The sequence below is a fragment of the Elgaria multicarinata genome, chromosome 6, assembly GCF_023053635.1.
Source record: "Elgaria multicarinata webbii isolate HBS135686 ecotype San Diego chromosome 6, rElgMul1.1.pri, whole genome shotgun sequence".
NCBI classification, from domain to species: Eukaryota; Metazoa; Chordata; class Lepidosauria; order Squamata; family Anguidae; genus Elgaria; species Elgaria multicarinata.
Window position 1 is genome coordinate 88,579,142 of NC_086176.1, and position 11,828 is coordinate 88,590,969.

The 11,828-nt window shown below is 41.4% G+C and overlaps 1 protein-coding gene across 1 annotated transcript in view; it reads right to left on the reverse strand.

Moving 5' to 3' along the window:
* CWC27 (CWC27 spliceosome associated cyclophilin) overlaps positions 1-10,555 on the reverse strand; it is a 119,574-nt gene extending 109,019 nt beyond the window's left edge. The window contains exons 1-5 of the mRNA XM_063128013.1: positions 10,306-10,555; positions 6,259-6,355; positions 5,070-5,182; positions 4,159-4,302; positions 993-1,091 (exon numbers count right to left, since the gene is read on the reverse strand). Coding sequence (XP_062984083.1) covers positions 993-1,091; positions 4,159-4,302; positions 5,070-5,182; positions 6,259-6,355; positions 10,306-10,347 — 495 coding nt within the window. The 5' untranslated portion in view covers positions 10,348-10,555. The remainder of the gene's footprint in view (positions 1-992; positions 1,092-4,158; positions 4,303-5,069; positions 5,183-6,258; positions 6,356-10,305) is intronic.
* Positions 10,556-11,828: the final 1,273 nt, after the last annotated feature.

Sequence of the window (11,828 nt, forward strand, 5' to 3'; positions counted from 1 at the left end):
GGTTTGGGCTGGCACTCAGTTTAAATCCTTTCTGTCAATGACAGTGTGGTCATCAGAGGGACCACTTCTCTCTACTAGACATGTGAAGGCCCAGGAAAAAAACCAGAAATATAAAATTTCTCAAAATAATGAAGCTCTGGGGGAAAATTGTTTTTAATCCTCTATGTAAGATTCCCAGAATAGTTATTTCTTCTATTCATTACAATCATTGATTTCTCTCCAGAAAAAAAAAAGTGTTTCTGTCCATGGCTTCAAAATTTCAGAAAATGTTACATCTCTAGTTTCTATACAACCTCCCCATGTTAACGATGGTATTCAAGCAGTGCTTGAAGAACATAAAAAGGGCTATGTTGGATCAGACCGAGGGTCCATCTAGTCCAGCAATCTGTTCACCCAGTAGCCAACCAGCTGTCAACCAGCAACCAACAAAGCAGGGCAAGGTGTAACAGCACCCTCCCACCAATGTTCCCCAGTAACTGGTGCACACAGGCTTACTGTCTGGGATACTGGACGTAGCACAGAACCATCAGGGCTAGTAGCCATCGATAGCCTGATGACATTCCTGAAGGGAATGCCTTTTTGGCATTTAAAACAAATAGCATAACCATGGAACATAGTCTTTATTAGTAGCCTTTGGACGTTCGTGGAATTATGTTGAAATTAAATTATTAATTGTATTTTATGTGTTAAGTATTATTTCATTTTTATGTAAACCATTTTGGCCTTACTTTATAAAAATGTCTTCAATAGATAAATATCTAAGAATGGTTGGCTACCGAGGGTGACACAGTGAATCCAAACACTGCAAATAGTACAGGAACTGACCGAACAGTGATACATATTTGCAGGTTTAGAATGTAAGAGTTTCTACATGACTCACTTAGAAAAACAAATCGCTAGAATAAATCAGCGTATGTCCCATTCAACAGATTTACAGTTTGAAGACAAGGAAATGCATATCTTAATCTATTTTTAGGTAACTTTATACGTACCTCTGTGCTTTTTATTTTATGTGGATTGGTTGGTCTTTCATTCATGTCCGTTTCAACCTCTGAAAGCCTTAACATGTTGTATATGGTATCTCCAGTAATCTGCCAAATTAGAAGGGCTTTTTAAATGCTACTGTAAAATCATAAATTATTTTCACTCTGCATTCTAAATAGTTTAAAGAAGGTGTTATGTTTATTTTGAAAAAAATAGGATTGGTTTGACAGCATGAAAAATAGGGTTAGACTTTCCATTGACAGTCTTTTTCCTCAGGCAAGAACTGTGATTTGGAAAGATACACAGCTACAGAAATACTTCCTATGCCAGACCTAACCAGTGTAGACTAGGGTTGAGCTAAAACAGAGCCATGTTGTTGGAGCCCCCTTCTGTTGATGCTTCAAAGGGCGGCTGTCCTCTGACATTCATCCATTGCATGGGCAAGGCCTATCTTACAGCAGAACATGATAAAATAGGGAGGAACCCTGTTGCCTAGGCAGATCTCCCTACCTTCAGACACTGTGCTGCATCTCAGCACTGGAAGAGATGACCAGTTATTGAAGCAATACCCCCTCTTCTGGGGCTGTGCTGCAGCTCAGTGCCTAATGAACAAAATGACACTGATCATCATGGCTGTGATGAAGAAAAAATTAAGGTTCATTTTGGGCAGAGGTTTGTTTGTTTATTTATTTATTTATTTATTTTATTACATTTATATACCGCCCCACAGCCGAAGCTCTCTGGGCGGTTTACAACAATTAAAAATAGTAAACATTAAAAGTATACAAAATTTAAAAAAACAAAAAACAGTATAAAAACAACAGTATCCATTTAAAAACAACAATTCTGGGGTCCATTAAAAACAAACTTAACATTGTTAAATGCTGTTAAAATGCCTGGGAGAAGAGAAAAGTCTTGACCTGGCGCCGAGAAGATAACAATGTTGGTGCCAGGCGAGCCTCATCGGGAAGATCATTCCACAGTCAGGGGGCAACCACTGAAAAGGCCCTCTCCCTTGTTGCCATCTTCCGAGCTTCCCTCGGAGTAGGCACTCGGAGGTTCAAAAATTACGGTTCATTATGCCTAAGAAGCCACTCAATTTGCTGCAAAATTTCTTAGGAGCTCAGCTGTTGATTCAGCTTGATTTAGTCATACTTGAAACATTATGGATTACTTTTCATTATCATGTAGTTTGTTTTATTTAGTTTATTGGTGATTTAGAAGTTGTCCATTTCCAACATAACAGAAGTATCAGCAATTTAAAGGTACAGTCCTATGGGGATGCAGAGACTTACAGCCATCCAATTCAGAGTAGGAGATGTGGCAGAGGCAAACTTCTCTGCATTTCAGCTGGATGAGCTTTGTTGCCCATCTAGCTGAGGTGACAGGGAGGGAAGGAGGCTGGAGGATTCATTGTAAGCTGGCTTCTCCAATCCCTTTCCATCCCCATTCATAGGCACACACCATTTCCCTTTCCTCTGAGGTCACTTTTGCAACCTCAAAAAGGCAGCTGACTGTCTTCTTTGCTAACTGATTGTAAACTGCTCCAAGAGCCTTTTTTGGCTGAGGAGCAGGGTATAAATAAGATAGATAGATAAATAAATAAATAAATAAATTGTCTCCACACTGGCTATGAGTGGGAAGAAGTCGGAAGCTGAAATTACTGGGCCCGAGGTCAAAGCACTGTTGCCAGCCTTGGATCCAGGAATCTGAACTATCCTAAGGGCTTGCCAGACAATGTCTCGGGTGGGCAACGGATTGCTCTCTATGACACTATAATAAAATACAATATTGGCAACAAACAAATATCATTTTAGAAAAAGTCAGGATTGCCCCACTAGATTATAGACCATTTTGAAGGAAATTTATCATAGAAATAAGATACTAGTTCTAAGTACGTAGTGTTTCTTTAAATATAAAGTATTCTTGTCTCAAATTACTGTGGGTTCAAGGCAGGAACTGGCAAATATCCGCAGAGAAAGATGGCAAAGTGGGAGCAAGTGGAAGCTTACTCATGATGCTTTTGGGGAACAACAAGGCTGACCTGAATTAGAAGAGCCATGTATCTCTAATATCCTACACACAGGATCTTTAAGATGCCAAGAGACTCTTTATTGATTTTGCTCCAAGACAGCTTCTTCTTTGGAAACATACTGCATCGGTGATCAAGCTCAGGAAAACAATTAACATGGAGGGGCCACTCAGTGGCTCAGTTCAGACAACACATTTCTCAACAATGATTTTAGAACTCCATGGTGGAGTTTTTATAGCACCGCTGGGAAATGTGTTGTCTGGAGGGAAAACTCCATGCAACGGTGGAGTTTTTTTGGAAAACACTCCACAAAGAATATCCACACTGTGCAGAGGAGAGTTCCTGCACCACCGTTGTGTTGAGTGTTGTGTGGCAGGCTCCATAGAGTTTTTTGTTACATTGAGTTAACTTTTCCCACTGGCTAGAGAGTTCCCTAGCAAGAGTGACGAAAGGAGCAATTGCTGCTCTGGGAGAGCTGCCAGGATTGTTGGTTTTTTTGCAGCAATGGCTGATGGGATACCATTGGGAGGACTGGGGGAAGAGATAGGTCAGAGGAACTGTCAATCAAATGTCATGATGGCTTTTACTCAACTCCACAGTAGAACACAGTCACACACAATGGTGGAGTTAGAACACGTTGTGTAGGGAGTACCCTTTAAAAATTCAACCACTGACTAACATGTTGTCTGAACTAAGCCAGTGTGTGGCTTGACCACTTGAGTCACTGCAGCCCACTGCAGTCCCTCTTCAAGCAACTTTTCTCTGCTTAAGGCATATTGTGTTTTGGCTTACAGAAGAATTTTCTAAAGGGCTGGTAGAATGGTAGTCCAGGTTTAAGAAGAAGGCTATACTAAATGGGTCCTTGTTTCTTCTTTCTTTCTTTCTTAAATGACCAAGTTGCCTGATCCTCCTTCTATTACTTTGCATGCTTTTGTTACCATTCATGCTAAATTAACCTATTACAATCTTGTTTCTTAGGCTGAGCCTCAAACACCTATCCCTCCTTTCGTCAGAGATTTCATCCAAAGGGACTGACAGCTCTTGCTGGAGTTTTATCAGAGGTTTTTGAGTAAATGCAACAACCACCCCAATTGGAATTCAGACAGACCAGTCATGGCATTTGGGACAGAAGCCTCACAAACCTTTCCAAAGATGGTGTGCTTGTTGTTAAGTTCATCCGCACGACCCAAAGTAAAGAAGAACTGGCTGCCATTATCATGAGGGCCGGCATTCGCCATGGCAACCAGTCCTCGGTGATTAAAGCGTAATCGTGAGTGGAATTCATCCTGTGAATTAAGAGGAAGAATTAGTACACGAGTTTAATTGGCTCTTGTTCATTCAACAGATTGCCCATTGATACCCACAGGCTGACCTCAAGAGCAGCACATTAAAAGCACTATTTACAGCCAATTCCTCAAGCAACAACTGCCTTAATTATAGCACTTGCTTGCTCTGTTTGTGTTATTATGAACAAGCTCAGATATCATCTTTGGAAAAACTAGATCGTGTCTTTTGATAGCCTGCAAATATAGAAGCTTTTCAGTTATATCAGAAGCAACAGGTTTAAGAGGTCCTTTACAATCGTAGTTAGTGAGCGCCTATCATAGGAGGAATTGTGAATTCCAAAGGCACATCATGGCAAGCTTCTTTTACAAAGGGAATTAATTATTTTAAATCCTTATCATGATCACTGGTACTTATACACAGGAAATCTTGGAATATCTAGGACAGCTGCTTGGCCATCATATCAATTCAGTCCAAATCTTAAGATTTCTTGCCCTACTACCTATTGATTGCCTACATTTTTATGACAAGAATTTAGCATGCAATTTTATATGTAGAGTTCTAAATATAAGCAACAGTGCAATCCTACACATGTCTACTCAGAAGTAAACCCCATTGAGTTCAATGGGGCTTACTCCTAGGAAAGTACATACAGGATTGCAGCTTAAGCTGATCATGTTTTTATTGAAGTTGGTTGAAGGCTTCCAAACCAAAATTACAAAGCAATAAAATAAATTGAAAATAAACTCAAGTAAAAACACAAGTTTACCTTGAAAGGGCCCCCATAGACTGACTCTCCTCCTGATCCAGTACCAGTTGGATCTCCTCCTTGAACTATAAAGTCAGGCACAACCCTGTGAAATATTGTATTGTCGTAATAATCTGAAAAGAAAATTGGCATTAGGGTAGTTTACACAGATTTCAAGATGTTAATTGATCACAGAATTCTGAATTTTAGCTGGGATATCATTATTACTTCAAAAATAACTCCCCAAAATTAGCAACAAATCCAAAAAGTTGAAGAACTTTTCTTACTTCCTAGGCTACCCAAACCCCATAATCTCTGTTACAAAATGTTAGGGATTTAAAAGAAAGATTCTGCCAATAATACTGCTGACTGGGTTTCAGAAATATTGACAGTTTACTAGACAACCTCTATTTGTTTCACCACAAACTGCCTGAACCTCACTGCTCAGTCCTCTAGCACAGCAGTTCTCAAATTTACTTTTTCACAGACCATTTGAAAATTGCTGGGTATCTTATTGGATTACTAAAACCTTTCCCCCCTATAAATCAAAGCACATACTTCATAACCATAGTCTTGCCTTTAACTGTTTGTATGTTTTTTTAGGAAATATTACTAGACTGCACCCAGCACCATGTTAAGAAAATCATGAGTGCTAGTCTTTCCTGCTATTTCTTCCCGTCTTCTTTTTCCCAAGCCCTCTGGTGATCTCAGTTGTATGAAAGTTTGGCTAAAAAACAAGATCCCCACCTCTCCTGCAAGTCTTCTGAGCTTATCAGAAAAGCAAGGTCTTCCGTCAATTGCATGGAATTTTGAAAACAGAAAGAAAACCAGGGGTTTCTCCTGCTGCTTCTTATCTTGTCCAAATCTCTTCTATATTTTCATAGAGTGCAGAGGGCTTGGAAGAAAGATGGAGCCCTCTCACTTGTGACGCAGTTTGGAGAAGTGAAGGAAACATCTGGAGAAACTCTTTCTCCAAATTATGCCAAAAGCTCCTATGAGTCCTCCTGATCAGAGGGCCGGGGGCACTTCCCTCTGGCAACAGGCACTGCAGATGCCGTTTGGGGTCTTAAAAATATTGTTTTCCTCTATATTTCTGTGTTTGGTTCCAGGCTTCGATGCACTAAGCAAATGTAATCTGCAATACACTCCTGAGAAAATTTGATCTATGACATCCAAAATATAATCAGGAACGATCCTTCTTAATCATTACCTTCCATACAAAGCTGAATAAAGTTCCGACATGCTTTGGGAGCTTCTTTTGACCATAGTTCAATATCAATATCTCCACCAGTTGTCTTCAGTAAAACCTATATAAGAGCATAGTTCATGTAACATAGTCTAGAAATTACAGTTTGCATTGTGTAGGGATTGCTACTTTCCTGGTCAGTGTATTACTTCAATGTGAGAACAAGGAACTCCCATGCATGACTAATATTTCCTATTTTTCATGACTAACATTGCAACTCCCCCCTTAAGCCCAATACTGCATCATGCCTGAACCCTGGTTTGCTCTGTGCTGGAGTAGACACTGGTGTTATAAAGCAGAATTCTTACCAAAAGAAAAGAAAAATCCATTCAATGGCACACTTTCCATGTAATCAATTTCCGCTTTCTGCCCATTGTAGAAGAACCCGAACAGTTTTGATACACATCACTGATATCTGTTGGGAGACAAATACTGCCAAAAGCAGCCCTTCCAAGAAATTCCTGACATGTGTGGGTGATAACTTTCTCCTACAGAAAGTGGAGGAAGGAACTAGAGGATCGCTAATCCTTGACTTGATATTGACCAATAGGGATGACTTAGTGGATAAAGTGGCAGTTACGGGAACTCTGGGGGAAAGTGACCACATCATACTTGAATTCTTGATTATAAAGGAGGCAAAAGCTGAGTGTAGCCATATACGTACTCTGGATTTTAGGAAAGCTAATTTTAAAGAACTCAGAAACATGATAAGTAAGGTCCATGGCAATTGAGCCTAATGAGAAAAGGAGTGCAAGATGGGTGGGAGTGATAAGTAAGGAAATTTTAAAGGCACAATTACAAACAATTCCAACAAGCAAAAAAGATAGAAGACAACAGAAGAAGCCAATGTGGCTCCACAAAAAGCTTAGAGATGACCTGAAAACAAAACAAAAAAGGATACATATAGGAAGTGGAAGGAAGGCCAAGCTACAAAAGAAGAGTACAGACAGGTGGCACAGAAGTGTCGAAATGGCACTGGGAAGGCTAAAACTGAGAATGAGCTGAGATTAGTGAGGGATAATAAAAGCAATAAAAAGGCTTTCTTCAGATACGTAAGTAGTAAAAGTCAGAGGAAAGAAATGGTGGTTCAACTGCTTAATGAGGATGGCAAATCGATAACAGATGACAAAGAAAAGGCTGAAGTGCTCAATTCCTACTTTGCCTCAGTCCTCTCCCAAAAGCGGGTCTATGACATCCCTGGAAGAAGTGAAGCACAAGTTGAGGGGGCAGAATTGCAGTCTGAGATTGATAAACAAATGGTCAAGGAACACCTAATTTCTTTGAATGAGTTCACATCTCCAGGGCCCGATGAACTGCATCCTAGAGTAATGAAGGAGCTAGCGGAAGAACTCTCAGAACCACTGTCTATTATCTTTGCAAAATCATGGAAGACAGGTGAGGTGCCGGACGACTGGAGGAGGGCTAACGCTGTCCCTGTCTTCAAAAAGGGCAAAAAGGAGGAACCTGGGAACTACAGACCAGTCATCCATCCCTGGGAAAATTCTGGAACAGATTATAAAGAAGTCAATCTGTAAGCACCTTGAAAACAATGCAGTGATTACTAGAAGCCAACATGGATTTGTCAGGAACAAATCCTGTCAGACTAATTTGATCTCATTTTTTGATCGGGTAACCTCCTTTGTGGACTGTGGGAATGCTGTGGACGTCATATATCTTGACTTCAGCAAAGCTTTCGACAAAGTGCCCCATGATATTCTGATTAACAAACTAGCTAAAAGTGGGCTAGATGGAACAACTATTAGGTGGATCCACAGTTGGCTACAGAATCGGACTCAAAGAGTGCTTATCAACGGAACCTTCTCAAACTTGGGGGAGGAAACCAGTGGGGTACCGCAGGGCTCAGTCTTGGGCCCAGTGGTCTTCAACATGTTTATTAAAGACTTGGATGAAGAAGTGCAGGGAACGCTGATCAAATTTGCAGATGACACAAAATTGGGTGGGATAGCTAATACCCTGGAAGACAGAAACAAATTTCAAAGTGATCTGGATAGGCTGGAGTGCTGGGCTGAAAACAACAGAATGAAATTTAATGGGGAAAATGCCAAGTTCTACATCTAGGAAATAGAAACCAAAGGCACAGTTACAACATGGGGGATACTTGGCTCGGCAATACTACAAACAAGAAGGATCTTGGAATTGTTGTAGATCACAAGCTGAATATGAGCCAACAGTGTGATATGGCTGCAAGAAAGGCAAATGCTATTTTGGGCTGCATTAATAGAAGTATAGTTTCCAAATAGCATGAGGTCCTGGTTCCTCTCTATTCGGCCCTGGTTAGGCCTCATCTAGAGTATTGTGTCCAGTTCTGGGCTCCACAATTCAAGAAGGATGCAGACGAGCTGGAGTGTGTTCAGAGGAGTGCAACCAGGATGATCAGGGGTCTGGAAACAAAGCCCTATGAAGAGAGACTGAAAGAACTGGGCATGTTTAGCCTGGAGAAGAGAAGATTCAGGGGAGACATGATAGCACTCTTCAAATACTTAAAAGGTTGTCACACAGAAGAGGGCCAGGATCTCTTCTCGATCATCCCAGAGTGCAGGACACGGAATAACGGGCTGAAGTTACAGGAAGCCAGATTCCGGCTGGACATCAAGAAAATCTTCCTGACTGTTAGAGCAGTACGACAATGGAATCAGTTACCTAGGGAGGTTGTGGGCTCTTCCACACTAAAGGCATTCTAGAGGCAGCAGGAGAACCATCTGTCAAGTATGCTTTAGGGTGGATTCCTTCATTGAGCAGGGGGCTGGACTCGATGGGCTTATAGGCCCCTTCCAACTCCACTATTCTATGATTCTATGAATAAATGTGCAATTCAAAGTGCTTTGCTCTTCATTACGTAGAGATCCTGCTGTTGGTTGACTTGTTTTAAATAAGTGACATGTTCCTTCCAAATAAGTTCTAGAGTGTAGCAGGGTTAGGGTACAATCCTATGCTGGCTGGAGAATGCTGGGAGTTGTGGGATATTTTTCTGCCTAAACATGCATACAGTTGTGCCCTTACACCCTTAATCTGTAGTGGAAAAATCAAAAAAAGCCTCGAACAAACTAATCCATTTATTTTGGCATAAGCTTTTGTGGATTTCTTATTTATTTGTTATAGCACTTTTATTCCGCTCTTTAGCCAAAAGGCTCACAAGGTGGCTTACATAGCTCACTTCACCAGATGCATGGAGTATTATAGAGAATTCCAGGTTTTTATACAAGACATGGGGGTGAGGAGGATTGTAAACGGTGAGGTCAGAAGAAAGTTAAGTGCAAGAAGTGATGATCACATTATTAACTGTGGTCATTCACAGTACAGTTGTTGCTGATAACATAAAACATCCCTAGGTAAGGCAATTAAAACATGTAGTGTGATAAAAAAAAAATCCTTTGTCCTGATTCAAGGCTCTGGTGATAGTTAAACCTGTTGTGCATTCTAACTCACATTCTAACCTAACTCTAAGTGTTCTCCCATTGGTTTTTGACTATGGCCATTTCTAATGTCAGAGTTGTGTCCATTTGTTCTTTTCCATAGAGACTGGCCAGTTTGACCTATGCAGAATGGCATTACAGGACCTAATAAATGTGCAATATCTAAGTTAGTATTAGCAGTTCATTGCTCATCTTCCAACATTCTACATGACTCAGTTGGCTTACCTATTGCTAGGATATTTGTGTTATCAGCAACTACTGCATTGTGAATGACAGCTATTAAAAATCTGATTGCCACTTCTCGCATTTTACTTCCTTCCTTCTGACCTCACTGTTTACAATCCTCCCCCCTCCCCCACTGCAATAAGCCTGAAACGCTCCACAATATTCTATGCATCTGATGAAGTGGGCTATAACCCACGCGAATTTGTGCAAAAATAAATCTGCTAGTCTCCCAAATAAGGTACATCAAAGCAATCTACACAACCTGCAGCAACCACAATACTAACTTAGATATTACGTTTTTCTTTTTTTTAACTCCGGGCATAAGGAAGCCTTCTCCAAGGTGGCTCCTTACCTTGCCGTTTGTCGGCGGTTCCTGGATGTAGATGTTGCTCATGGTGCCGGTTTGAACGCAGCCACTTTACTGGTCGGTTGTCCCGGGACTGACAAAAAGACGGAGAGATGAAAAGACAGTTCCTTAATACGTCTGTGGAAATTCAGGGCGAACCTCCCGCCATGTTGGGAACTGGAAGCCACCACTTCCAGCGCGGGGGGAGCCGCATTGAAAAAAGCTCAAGCCTCCAATCCCCATTCCTGAGAGCCATAAAGAACCCTCCCCAGTATCTTCAAAGATATTCTGAACCAAGACATCTGCTTAACTCGTCCGGATTGGGACGATATTACCAAGTCCCTTATCGACCTGCCGATGCCTCCCCCTCAACTCTCCATTATTGGTACGGCGCGCTGTGCAGGGCTCAAAGTCTTCCGACTGAGACGCATCACCTCAACTATTTTTATCCGCCCTAGAGCCTATCAGAGGCAGCCAGTGGACAGAGGTTATCCCGTAGAGCAGTTGTGATGGGAAACTGAAAGTGGGCGGGCGATACTAACAGCCTGGTTGTGTGTACGATTACTTGGAAGTAAGCCTTATTGTATTCAATGGGACTTAGAGTAAGGATGAATTATTTCATTTAGGGCATGTTTAGACAGAAAAAAGCCCCACAACTCCCAGCATCCATCAGCCAGCTATGCTGGGAGTTCCAGGACTTCTTTCTGTTTGAATATGTATAGGATTGCGCCCTTAAAACATAGATATCGAACTTTCCTCTATTAATATATTGGGTGTTTTGTTTTTGTTTTAATGTTGTGAGCCGTCTTGAAAACTTAAAAGAGGAAAGTTAGGATAAATTTTTTAAAGGGTGCAACCATTATGCATGTTTAGACAGAAAAAAGTCCTACAATTCAGGAGGCACACAAGCAGGGCATGACTACAAAAAAGATTGTTCATGTTTTGCCCTCACTTCATCTAAACATGGGGGTTTATTTAACTACTGGTTCCTCCAGATGTTTTGGACAGCGCTCCCAGCATTGTTGACCATTGGCCATTCTTGCTGGGGCTGATGGGAGTTGAAGTCCAACGTATCTGGAGGGCACCAGGCTGGAGAAGGTTGAAAGATAGATCTATCCTCCACAGAGCGGCAACGGTCTTTAAGCACATAAGAGGAGCCATGCTGGATCAGATCAAGGGTCCATCTAGGCCAGCGTAAGTGCAACAACACCTTCTTGCCCATGTTCCCCAGCAGTTGGGGCACATAGTCATACTGCCTCTGATACTGGAGGTATCATATAGCTATCAGGACTATTAGACATTGATAGCCTTATCCTTCCAGCCCAAAGCAAAGAAACTATCCTACGCATGTTGGCATTCTGCGCAGTCCTATGCATATTTCCTCGGAATTAAACCCACAGAGCTCAATGGGGTTTACTAGCCTTGTAAGGAGTAATTAAGGTGTTAATCCTATGCACACTTACATGGGGGTAAGTCCTACTGAACTCAGTGGGGCTTACTTCTGAGTAGACATGCATAGGCTCGCGCTG